A 13,203-nucleotide genomic window follows, 5' to 3' on the forward strand; every position below is an offset into this window, starting at 1 on the left:
TGAAAAGAGCAAAAATATTACAATATTTCATGGTGACTATTTTTGAAGAAATGAAACGTTTTGTAACAGCTTCTAGGCTACTGGAACAAAAAAAAAGTGGAAAGCAACCATGAAATTCTACACAAATTGGCTTGGGCTGGCAAGGAAATATAAGGAATATATATTAATCTGCTAATCCCTATATAATAAGGAATATAATTTGGCGTATCCATTTACTTTACAGTAACCAGTGTTCCTCCTAAAATGGTGATGTCTTTAAACAAAATAGTGCTTTAAAAGACATTCATGTAAATAAAAGTTTTTAAGTCAATGCACAGTAGTTCGATAGAAAAGCATGTTTGTTAAATCACTGGATAATGAAGCATAGAAGACCAATTTCACAATGCACTATATTTAGGAGATATATAGTTTGTTATACTCTGACAAAACAGACATACAGCTAACAGCATTTTAAATTAACCTTTATTGTTCTAGCAAACTGAAAATTTTGATCCCGTAACCTGTACTTAGCAGAGAACAGTTGAGGAACCAGTTGAGGAAAAGTAGCAGCTTGACTCCTGTAGCATATCCAGATGGAAGAATGTGGTACTTCATATCCTTCTGCACGATATAGAAGTTTCATGGTGCTGGCCATGTGGGGATGTTTTGTGCTCCTGGGTTCAGAGCTTATTCCAAATGGGCGACTGGTTGGCTATATTGATGTTCCAGGGTCTGGCAGTAGCTACAACCTTCACTGTCAGCACCATGCTGCCTCAAAGCACCCTGTTTAACAGTGCACACCTAGTGGCACTGGAGATAACCAGTTCTGCTCCTAGTGATGAACCTAGGGCACTGCTAACAACAATCAGCTGGTCTTGCAGTACTTCAGTGAGAGAAAACTGAGCCTGCCGTTACATCTGCCGGATGACAAAGTACCAAGGGCTTCAGAAAGGTTTACCTGAGACACACAGAATGCTAGTCTGGAAAACATTCACCTTGTGGATCAGTAGGAGTGTGTTCAGCAGGACCAGGACAATGACTGTCCCTGTACTCAACACTGGTAAGGCCGCACCTTGAATCCCGTTCTGGGCCCATCAATTCAAGCATGTTGAGGTGATGGTGCATGTCCAGAGAAGAGCAACACAGCTGGTGAAGAGTCTGGAGCACAAGTAATGGCTGAGGGAGGTGGGGGTGTTTAGCCTGGAGAAAAGGAGAATGAGAGACCTTATCACTCTAAACAATCGCCTGACAGGAGGGCGTAGCCAGGTGGGGGTCGTCATCTTTCCCTGGCAGGACAAGAGGACACAGGCTTAAGTGTGCCGGTAAAGGTTTACATCAGGAAAGGTTGGACATTAGGAAGAATTCTTCACAGAAGGGGTGACTAGAGATTGGAATGGGCTCCCCAGGGCGTGGTGGAGTCAGTAACCCTGAAAGTCTTTAAGGACTGTGTGTGGCACTCAGTACCATGGTCTAGGTAACAAGGTGGTGTTCGGTCGTAGGTTAGACTCGATGACCCCAGAAGCCCTTTCCAACCTCAATGACCCCCGATTCCCGGAGGGAAGACTGCTACCACGCGCGCCCCCCCGGGAACCCGCCTCAGGGGCGGGGGCGGTTGGGCGCGAGGAGGGCGGGGCCGCGCAGTCACGTGAGCCCGGTGGAGGCGGCCGCTGCAGCCGCCGGCGGCCCGGTCCGGCCCGGCCGCTCCGGGAGCGGTCATGGTGGGAGCGACATGAGCCCCGAGCCGGAGCCGGAGCCGCCGCCAGCCCGGGACCGGGTTGCAAAGGAGAAGGAGGAGCCGCCGCTGCCTCCGTTGTCGTCGTTGCAGCCGTCGTGGGAGGGCGGCGGCGGCGCCAGGTGGGGCGGCTGCATCATGCTGGTGAAGAGGATCGGCCTGACGGCGGGCGGCTGTGGCGTGGTGAGTGCCGGATGGGAGCGGGGGCTTCATGGAAGTGGCGGCGGCGGCTGCGTGCGGATCCTGCCAGCCCTGAGGGCGGCCGTGCGTTGCGGGCTGGGCCGGGCTGCCCGTGGGTAGCAGTGCCCGGCCCGCCCGTGAGGGGTTGCTCCTCCACAGCTGCCCGCCGAGATGTTTCCTGGAGTGTCCTGCCCCGGGTGCCTTATGGAAGTTGGGGTGCGGCGGGTTCTTCGGGTCGGCCCTGCCCTGCCCGTCCCTGACAACCCCGGTATGTTCGAGTTTGTCCCGGGCGGAGTAACCTGAGTAACCGCACCTATGAGCAGGTGGCTGTAAATAAGTTTTCTTTTAAAGTGTATGAATCCTAGGTGCCAGGAGGGTAAAACTTAAGTTTTCCTTAGGAGCTCTTGGAGGTGCTTCTTGTTGAACCTAACCCACGGCGTTACCGTATGCAATTTTTATAAGTTGCTGTGCTTTCTGTTTCGTCTGTTCACACTAAAGCAGTGAGATCGTGTTGTGCAAAAAAAGGAGCTGGAAGGGAGTGAGTGATCCGTGCGCTAGCTCGCTGCAAAGTTACGTTTATAAATGTGGTAGCGCTGCGTAATTGCTTTCTGCAGAAAAAGGCTTAATCCTTTCCCTCAGCACATTAGTGTGCTCACAAGGTGCCTTAAAACCAGATCAGAGGTCGCATCCCTTGAGCTTTCTGCAGTAGATGACAGGTGACTTGTTTCAGGCAGGATACTGGCTGAGGCGATATAACCCATCCTGTGTTGTTGGAGTTAGCCCGGAGATCAAGACGGAGTAGAAGAACCCGTGGAAGACACAAAATAATGAAATGGGTGATCCTGGCACTGACAGTTTTTGAAGGGGTACAGGTGCAGAACAAGGCAATGCCTTACTGCGCTGAATCTTTTTTGGCAAGTTGAAATCACATAATTTTTTTTTTTTTTTTGTGTCTGAATTGCAAGCTGTTAATAAATTTTCTTGGGGTATATTTATGTTCATGTGTACCTGAATAATTTAATATTAGTTTACTCACAAAATTGGGTATGCTGAAAGCACTGCATATGCCAAAAGTTCTAAAACAATGCTAGGTTTGTGTCAGGGAGCCAGCATCTCCTTTGTGTGTTACATGTCCACCCACAGATAAGCATCTCTGTTATCAGAGATAGTGTGCTGTTTTATGTGAGGGTGAAGAAGTATTTTTAGCTGAACATCAACAGTGTAGCATTAATGTGATATCATGGCTAGAGATGAAGAATATTAAAAAAAAATCTTGAAACCATTTGTTTGATGTACGTACATTCTTTCTACCTTACTTGTATTTGATGAAGATTTTAAGGTACTTTAAAGATGTAGAAAAATGTTGTTCCTTGGAATTAATTAGTAAAGTAATATTTTTATGTAAATTAATTCCAAAATGACTGCTTCACACTTCTTATACCGTATCACTTCTGTATTTGAGCCTTTTGGTTGTCTTTTAGAAATGGTTATGTCCTCCAAAAAGCAGATTGGATGGACTCTTCAGCTGATGTCTGCTGTATGGTAGAATTGCTATTCCAGGTTCGTGTACAGCAGTTCCCATTAAAGAGTCTAGTGTATGTGGGATGCAGTAACTCAATCTGAAGTCAGACTACAAAAATATCTCTGAAAGAGTTTTGAAAAGTTAATGTTTTAAAGTACTGTTAGTTAAGAAAGAGAAGGGTTCAGTTTTATCAACTCAGAAGATATGGTGAAAGATACAGAGGATTGGTCTCACTATATAGAAGAAAAACAGCTGAATTTTTTGATGTATGAACAGAGGCTAGGAAATGGAAGATACATATAGGGAAATTTAAAAAGAAATCAAAAAACTGTTTTCTTTCTCTAATTTTGAAAAGTAAAACTGAAATGGAAATTAAATCCATAACTGAAAAAGGTGCTAACCTGTTTTTTTTATTAATACATGTAATGTTTGGTAACGTTAGATTAAGTGTTTAAAAAGTGCTTTTAAGTACTTAATATATGCTGTTCTGTAAGTTTGAAAATTTAGCTTCAAAGTGACATGAATCCTTAATTTTGTAAAATGATCTGAAGTTTGTGTTTCTGAGTGTATTTTTTTGTTCCTTCCCTCTTAGTTATGGCCTTGGAGGACTTTGTATTCCTCAGAAGCATCTCGTACAAGACAGAATGGCATGGGGCTCTAGCCTTATCTCATAAGTGCAGTTATATCATGCTAGGGTCTGCATCTGTTCCTAACTGAACAGCCTGTTTTGTAATTGCAGTTCCTGCGCCTCCCTGTGATTCTCACGTGGTTGTCATATTGCTACAACTCTCTCTGCCTAGACTTTATTGAAAGAGCTTATTCATAATAAAATATGAGGGGCCAGATCATGGCTTTAGATGTAGTTGCAGAGATCTGTTTGATATCAGTGGGATACCCCTGACATTTGGAAGAGGAAGCTCGTTGCTTGGACTGCTGCTGAAGAAAAAAATGCAGAAGTGAAATTTTTGTGAGCTGCTTCTTTGGTCTGTGAAGAATGTCTTAATTTTTCATTTTTATTTTTACTCTTTCCTCACATCAGATCATTGAAGCAAAGTGGAAGAATATGACCAAGTCTGTCAGGTTGTGCAAGGCTTTCTCTTTTTACCCCTCCAGCTTGGATGTAAGAAGGTTCTGGTTTTTGATATAGCTGTAACTAACTTCGCCTTGTTGAATACACTGGCTTCACCGAATCAAAGAGCTGAAATACAAATGCTAAACAAATGACTTCTTATGAATAGAATTACTGCCTCAAAATTAATAAGAACAATAATAGTATGGTTAACTGAATTCCAGTGGAATGAAATAATTTTTCTTGGCTGTATTACCGTGACTTCAGTGAGCCTCAGAAATTTAAGTAAATGATACCATGGGACATTTTGTTAACTGTTGTGCAATCTTGTTACATCTGAATGCATGAATATGAATATTGCTAGTAAAAACTTAGCATGGCATTCAGAATATTTGCACTGTGCACTTCATTTCTGTGCAACCTATTGTCGGTAAAATGTCACACTAAGGAACTTTTTCAGCAAAATACAGTGTCATACTGTCTAATTAAAGTGCTTTTGTGGGAGAAATCCTAAATAGAGAATGGAATTAATCAGTTGTTAGTTTCATGTTTTTGGACACTGTAAAACACCTCAGGTATTATCAAGGCAAAGACTTTTATATATTTTGGAAAGATAATAGAAACATTCTGAGCTGTAGATCGTGGAAGTTTAACAGCCTTTATTATTTAAAATATCCTACACAGTGAAGCACAACTGTATGTACCCCAAAATTACATGTTCTTGTCCTCAGTGTTAGGATTTTTCTTTTTTATACTCCATAAAGAATACAGCACAGTAAAACTAAGGCTGCATGATTTAGTGTTATGAGACTTTAGTGAAACAGGTCAGGTTAGTGAATTCAGTAAGCTGGTTTCTTAAATTTCTTGCTTTTAGAATTTCAGTTGTACTGTAGGTGGTAAAAACATTGTTCATTTGTCAGTTTGGGTGTTTAATCCTTTGTGGAGCACTGTTTTCTCCCACACAGGGTATTTTTGCTGTTAAATCTGAATAATTAGAGATGAAGAATATTGCCTTCTCAAGACTGCCAATGTCAGTCTGAATCTTCCCATCCTGTTAAACTTACATTAACAGTCTGAACTGTTAGCAGGAATGTTCAGCTGTTCTGTTTAGAAGCAAATCACTCTGGTTTATATTTTTGCTGAGAGGGCACTTCTGCTGTTACAAATCTACTTTCACTGATGCCCCAGGTTCTATCAGTGTGGATGATGTGTTCCAAGAGACTGTGATGGATTAGCATTTTAAGAAACAAAGAGAGACAGAGACGTACTGTAGGCTAGGGCAGTAAAAACTTAAATTATAAGTCATAGCTATGTGATTAGTTATGAAGATCCAAACGTAGCCTACTGGACAGTAGTAGTTACAATAGTAACTATCTGCCCCATGGAGAAGCATGTATTAACTAAGCAGCCAGGGGTTTTTAGAGGAGTTTCTCAGTGTTCTATGTATTTCTAAGTTTTACAAAGAAAACTTAAACAGATAAGTTGGCTTCCAACTTGCTGTAGTGTAATATGCTGGTTATATGTTATTTCTGTACAAAGTAGTTTAATTAAGCAGTGAGTTACTGTACATACTGGTGCTTTCAGAATGTAGCAGGATGTATGGCATTGTTTTCTTGGCTTGACTTCCTACCTCAATGGCTTCAGTCATGAAGACTGAACCAGAAATGGTCTTCATGCTTTGCATGCCTTAGAAGATGCCTGCTTCTAAACTTGTCCAGTCTAAGCTTAAACAGGGATGTGTTCCCAGCAGGAAATACAATATGGCAAGACATTTTAGACCTCAAGAATAGATTGTGTGAAGTGCCACTTATTTTCTTGTATTTTAATATAAGGAGGTAGTGGCAAATTTTTCTTAATACCCTTCATGTCACTCCCAGTTCAATGAATCCCATTTGTATCTTTCTGCAGATATTTTTATTGCGGTTTTGAGGAAGATGCTTCAGCATTCCTCTGTACCTTTGGTAGTGTTATTTTTATTTCTGTGGGCCTCTTGTGCTTCTGTATGCAACAATGCATATTGCTTAAAGCTTCTGAATGAAACAGTCATGGGATAAGAAGAGGATCTTTATGCAGAGCTAATAAAAATGGTCAGAACATCAGAAGAGGAGGATTAGTAAGGCAGGCACATCACATGTTAATGCAGTAATGTAATAGAATAGAATAGAGTAATATAATAATAATATAATACAATATAATATAATAATATAATATAATAATATAATATAATAATATAATATAATCATATAATAAAATATAACATATTCTTTTGAATGTGCTTTAGTAAGCCACTGCTGAATGCTAGACTAATTTCTTTCATTTAGCTCTTTTTTTCCTGGATCACATTCCTGTGTTGTAATCATCCTATATGTGGAATTAAAATTATTTCTTCTTGTTTGCATAATGTATATTTAAATTTATATACATTATTTTCAATATATTGTTTAATTTGTTCTACAGAGTCCATGAACTTTTGTTGTTCTTTACTGTTGCCCTATAACTCTTCCAAAGTGAGTTGCGTTTTGTCATCAATGAACTTTGTCATTTCACTTTCATCCTTTTTTACAGCTCACTTCTGAATGTGTTAAACAACACAGGTACTAGGACAGAGGAGTAGGAGTCATCTGGTAATGTTGCTGTGCTGCATGAACAGATTGCAGTGGGTTTATTTGTTTAAGTTGTTGGGTTATTTTTGTGTGTGTTTTGGGGGCTTTTTTGGGTTGGTTTTTTTAAAATTTTTTTGTGTGTGTGTGTGTTGGTTTGTTTGTTTACTTTCTTTTCAATTCCTGTGAGGAGTTTGCTTGCTTTAAGAGCCTTTAGTGAGCATCTTTGAGTATGTTTACTTAATTTTCAGAAGGGTTATTGATGTGATTTTCCTTCTCTGTACATTTGCTTTGAAGAACTCCAGGAACTTTTTAAGGCTCAATTTCTCCTTGGAAAATTTTCTATTTTGAATGAATTGTTGTTCTGATACTCTAGGCCTGGGCAATATGATTCAGCCTAGCTTTCTGTTGAGAAAGTGTCATGATCTTCCAGTCCAGATACAGATCTGCTTAAGGTGTTTGTTTTGCAACTGAAATACAAGTTTGGACAATGTATAATCTGAATTAGTTATGATTTATATTGCAGCTCACAAGGCATATGTAAAATGCTGTACTGGATTGGAAAGCACTTTCACCTTTGTTCTAAGTATTTTTACACTGAATTTTTGCCAGTTCCAGTAAACAGCATTTGTGGTCAGCAGCTGGAATTAAGATGGATCCAAAATGCTTCTGTTTGAAAATTAAAATAGTCACTAGAAAGAGATAAAAATGCAGTATCCCCAGAGAGCTACCTGGGTAATATGTGTAGAAGAAAGAGAACGTAGCATGAAGAAAGATTGATTGTGCAAGAATAAGCTATAATGATTAAATAGTCTTGTAGTGAGACATACCAGGAAAAGTTGGCATTTGAAATGGTTATATTTTTTGGGAAACTAATGAAATAGTGAAGAAAATGAAACTATGAACTAATGAAATAATGAAGATCATTGTGTAAAGGGAATTAATTTTATAATTTGTCATGAACTCCAAGATCTGAATGATTCATACATGAAAGCATGTTTCTTGGAGAATCAGTGTACTGATTCCGTTAATTCAGTTCTTTTGTTTCTTGGAAATATCAGAGTGGACGTAGTGGACTGCAGTGCAGGTGGTAGTACGAAAAATAACTTTTAATCAGTTAATTTTTGCAGGGAAAAATTTTTCTGTAGGCACTTAAAAGGTAACAAAATTCATACAAATTCATTTTAATGTTGTTTTACATGTAGGACAGTGAGTGCTCTTTGCAAAGGTATGTCTGTACTGCAAGTAGAACAAGCAGCTAGCAGGCTCTCCTAAGATACACTAGTGCCTGGTGGGAAGGAATTTCCCACAGGATGGTGTAGGGGGACAAAGGCGAGTTCCTGTGGTTTGTCAGTTCAGAGGGTTCATTTTGAGTTTGGTTGTTATCTGCCTGAAAGATAATAGGATTATGTGACTGGAAAGGTACTTTAGGGAGATACCTTCCTCTTCAGGACAGGATCAGCTGTGAGGCCTGTGGCGGTTGCCTAGGGCTGTTCCAGTAGGATAATGAAACAAACCCTTCATGTCCTGCTCTGCAGCTTCACCCTTATGGGAGGAAAAAAAGCCTGCTGTATTTATCCAATTGAATCTTTTGCTTAATTTACCTATCAGGACTGTGTGACCCTCATCAAAATAGGAAAATTTTGAAAAGGTGCTCTGGAAGACTTGAGGATTTGAACAGTGAGAAGTGATTTTGTTCTCAAAAAAGCATATTTCTTTAAAGAAATAAACAGTTAGGCATGCTTGAAGTTGATGTTAAGGTGCTTTTTCAGACATTCAGACAATTTTAATTATTACATTATAGATTTATATAATATAGAATTTATATAATATAGAATTTATATAATATAGAATTTATAGAATTAACAGATAAATAGTTACCTAAAAACGGTACGAATAAGAAATACTGCCTGCTCTTGGTTTGCTCTGCAGATCTGGGACTGGCTATAAGATTGCATTTTGCTGTGGAATATTTTAGGGTAAATTGTACTAGCTGTTCTTCAGAATGTCTTAGATAAGGTACTCTTACTAATACTAGAATGTGTTTCCCTCCTTTTCTATGAGCGATTATTACCAGCTGGATTTATCATTTGACATTCTTTCTTGGATTTATTAATATTCAACAGCTGTTTTGCTTTAAAAAAAAAAAAAAAAATCTACTGCCTCCCAGTAGTTACCCCAGTTTTTTTCCTTCAAATTAACTTTTGGATTTATTCTGACTCCAAGAAAGGCAGAAGAAAAAAATGGTGGTTTTTTTTTTTTGTTGGTTTTTTTAAGAATTGGGCAGTGGAAAGAGGCATTGAAGGAGCAGAAGTGTAAAACTGGGGACATAACAGATGTTTTGCTAGAATTCTTAGGACTTCAGATTTTACAATGATGGCCTCAAACTTGTATTGTTAAGCATTTGAGATGAAGTAATGTTTTGCTTATTAATGATTGTGCAAGTATAAAACCTTGACAAACAGCTGCATTTGAAGACAGTTGCAGGGTTGATACATAGTTTCTCAGCCCACACACAGGTCTGTCACATGAAGGTGATCCATGTGAGTAGGACATCAGCCCATAACAATTTTAAGGCTTTCCTGAGGGCACTTACTTATGGCACTGCCACTTTTGAGGGCAGTGAACGAGGCAAGCAGCTTGTATGTTGACCATATCTGCACTATTTCTGAAATCCTTTTAAAATCTTTTTAATCATAAGGAATTTGGTAAGTTGTTCCCATATTGTTTATTCAAGAAGCCTAAAGGTCCTTGTGTTTCAAGGTTTATAAAAATTTTTTGCATACTCAAAGTACTTTGTGTAAATTGCATGGAGTTTTGTTGCAGGATATTTTCTCAATGCAGAAATGAACCTTGCCCAGTAGTTCTGATACAGCTTTATGATAAAGGCATGTGTGAAGTGTTTTTAGAAGACTCCTTGATTTTGAGCCAAGTAAAGAGTTTTCATTGCTTTTTTTTATTCTGTGGACCAGGCTGTGTACATGATCAATCATAAATTATTTTTTTTTCTTAAAAAATAGGTGATGCTTGATTAAAAACTGGGAGCTTCTGTGGTGGAATTTTTGGGAAGTACAGAATTAACTGTCTTTATCAGTCCATATGATAATGTCAGTGACTTGTCCTGTTTTCATGATCTGAGTTTTCCAAAGCAGCCTTTAGCACAAGATTTTTAATTAATCTAGGGATTTAGGACACTGTAAAGAAAATTGAAAATCGTCAACTGCAGTCAATGTGGATCACAGATTGGTAGTGTTAGTACATTTGACATAGAATGCTTCAAACCTGTCTTAGTTTTAACAGGTACATGTTCCTTTCAGGATCTGAATTCCAGTTTTCCAGGTCATGGCATAAATCCAAAAGGCTGTGGTGTTTTCTGGTTTTTTTAGTAGGTCAGTGCAGCTAACTTTAAGCTGCATGATACTGCCAGAAATTGTTTGCAGACTATTTTAATCTCCATGCATGTCTTTGAGTATGTATGTACATCATCTTTCTGCTAAACCATATAAATCTCAGATCAAGTTTGCATGTAATAAAAACATTATTAACAAAACTTCATATTTTATGGCATTAGAAATGTTTGCTAAATGCAGACCAGATATTTATGATGCAGCAACACACTTAGTGATATAAAGTTATGAGGGAAGTAGAGGTAGGGGAAGGTCTGGGGAGTCCCTTACTTACTCTACTGTAAAATCTGCTTTTTTCAGAGGAAACTGCTGTGGAAGGAGTCTTCAGATTTCCGTATAATTAGTGTTAAGTGCTAATCTGACCAACAGGCATCTTGGCAAAAAAAAATTAATGAAATTGTTATTCTGTTATCTTAGAAGTACTTAAAGAGTTCTTATATGAAGGAGGTTTTTTTTGGTGTTTTTTTTTTTTTTTTTTACTCTCATAGCCTTTGGAATCTTTGCTATTTAGAAATTAAAACTTGCATGGTAATGTATGGAGAAATGTTAATAATACTTGAAAGTTATTAGCCTTCCAGAGGTAGTCTTTGATCTATGATATTATATTGTTTCCCAGGAGAAAGAGAACTGTTTTCTTCAAATCTTCATGCTTTGAAGCAAGCTGCAATGTAGGAAATGAATTTAATGTTATTAGCTAGGATACACTGTTGCTACAGGTTTTGATAAATTGACTTATCTAAAAATTCTTACAGATCTATGCATTTACTGTTTAAACAATAGGAATTTCTTCACATTTTTTTCTATAGACAGCTTAAATGAATCTTGTAATGCAAGGATTTTCAAAACATGTGATTAATACCAATTTGAGTGAAAGTTTTTGAGCAGGGGAGAAACACCAAAGGTGTCTGTACTTTACCTTCATCCTAGGCTGACTTCTTTCTTGTTCAGTGGGAGATCCTGAGTTTCATGTTCACCCTGCTCTCCACTTGCTGAAATGAGTCAGGTTGATATTTATCACTGGATAGTGTCCCTTCAGCAGAATTCTGCATTATTAAATTGCACTTTTCTGTTGGAGTGCAATGGTGGATTGGCTGGAAACACTGAAAAAAATCTTCTGCAGGACAGTTGTTAGGAGATGGGCAAGAACACAAAAACTATATAAAAGTTACTATGCCAAGGGGTAGTCAGAAATTAAAACATTACTGAATGCCTTTGGTTGGAAGGAACCTTGAAAATAATGTAATTTCTTCACCAGTGGAGAAGATTCCACCCACTAGATAAGTTGCTCAGGGCCTCATCTAGGTAGCTTTTAACACTTCCAGATATGGAATGTCCACAACTTCTCTAGGCAACTTGATGCAGTGCCTCACTATTTATTAAGTAAGTACTTTCATCCTAATACCTAATCTAAATCTCTCCTTTTTTCATTTAAAAGCATTCCCCTTCTCCTATCATATTCTGCCCATGTAAAAAGTCACTCTTCCTTTTTTAAAAGTCGTTCTTTTCCAAAAGACCCCTTCAAGCAGTGAGAGGCCACAGAGGTCTCCCTGGAACCTTCTTCTTGGAGGCTGAACAGTTCCAGCGCTCCCAGCCTGTCTTCATAGGAGAGATGTTCCAGCCTTCTGATAACTTAATGGTCTCCTCTGGATGCACTATAATAGGTTCATGTCCTTCCTGTGCTGATGGCTCCAGAGCTGGACACAGTGTTACAGATGAGGTCTCCTGAGGACAGAACAGAGGGTCAAAAATCTCCTCCCTTCACTTGCTGGCTACTCCTCTTTTGATGCAGCCCTGGATGTGGTTGGTCTTCTAGGATGTGAGTGCACATTGCTGTCTTTTGTCCAACGTTTCATCCACAAGAACCCCCAAGTCCTTCTCAGGGCTGTTCTCTTCTCCTAGTCTGTGTTCATGTCTGGATTGCCCTGACCCAGGTGCAGCTCCTTACCGTTTAGACCTGTTAGACTTCATGAGATACGAGTGGGCCCTATTCTCAAGCTTGTCCCCTTCTCTGTGGATGGCAGCCTGTCCTTCTATTGTGTCAGCTGTACCGCACAGCTTTGTGTCATCTGCAGTCTTGTTGAAGCTGCACTCAGTTTCTCTGCCTGTGTCATCAGTGAAGATACTGAAGAACACTGGTCCCAGATTAGAGCCCTGAGGGACACCACTCATCACCAGCCTCCACCTGGACACAGAGCCATTGAGCACAACGCACTGGCTGCATCCATCCAGCCTGTTCTTTATCCACTAAATAGTGCACACTTCAAATCCATGTGTTTCCTCTTTGGAGATAAGGGTGTCATATGGAGCTGTGTTGAAGGCTTTACGGAAGTCCATCTAAATTATATCTGTCAGTCCCCCCTTGTCAACCATTGCTCTCAGTGCAGTGAAGGCCACTAGATTGTTCAGCACATCTGCTTAAATCTCTTTTGGGAAGCAAGCAAGCAAGCAGCAGTTCTTGTTAAACATGCCTTTCCCAAGGGTTCTGCCCATTTCATTAATCTCATCTGGGATCAAATTCTTTGATCTTGAATGGCAGCAGTTTCACAGAATCATGAGCACTTTGATAGTTTGCTGATTCTTTCTGGAATTACTTGTTGACCAGTAGAATAGTTTCTCAGTCAGCAGTCTGTATTTTTGGACACAAGTATAGAATCAGCTGGTCAGCAATTAACAGAAAATATTTGTACAGATGACATAAGCAGCTCCTTATTTTC

The 13,203-nt window shown here is 39.4% G+C and overlaps 1 protein-coding gene across 1 annotated transcript in view; it reads left to right on the forward strand.

The window, feature by feature from the left end:
* The first annotated feature begins 1,633 nt into the window (after positions 1-1,633).
* Positions 1,634-13,203, forward strand: part of MFSD14B (major facilitator superfamily domain containing 14B) — a 31,193-nt gene continuing 19,623 nt past the window's right edge. Inside the window, exon 1 of the mRNA XM_058827327.1 lies at positions 1,634-1,894. Coding sequence (XP_058683310.1) covers positions 1,709-1,894 — 186 coding nt within the window. The 5' untranslated portion in view covers positions 1,634-1,708. The remainder of the gene's footprint in view (positions 1,895-13,203) is intronic.

Source organism: Poecile atricapillus, chromosome Z (genome assembly GCF_030490865.1).
Source record: "Poecile atricapillus isolate bPoeAtr1 chromosome Z, bPoeAtr1.hap1, whole genome shotgun sequence".
Taxonomy (NCBI): Eukaryota; Metazoa; Chordata; class Aves; order Passeriformes; family Paridae; genus Poecile; species Poecile atricapillus.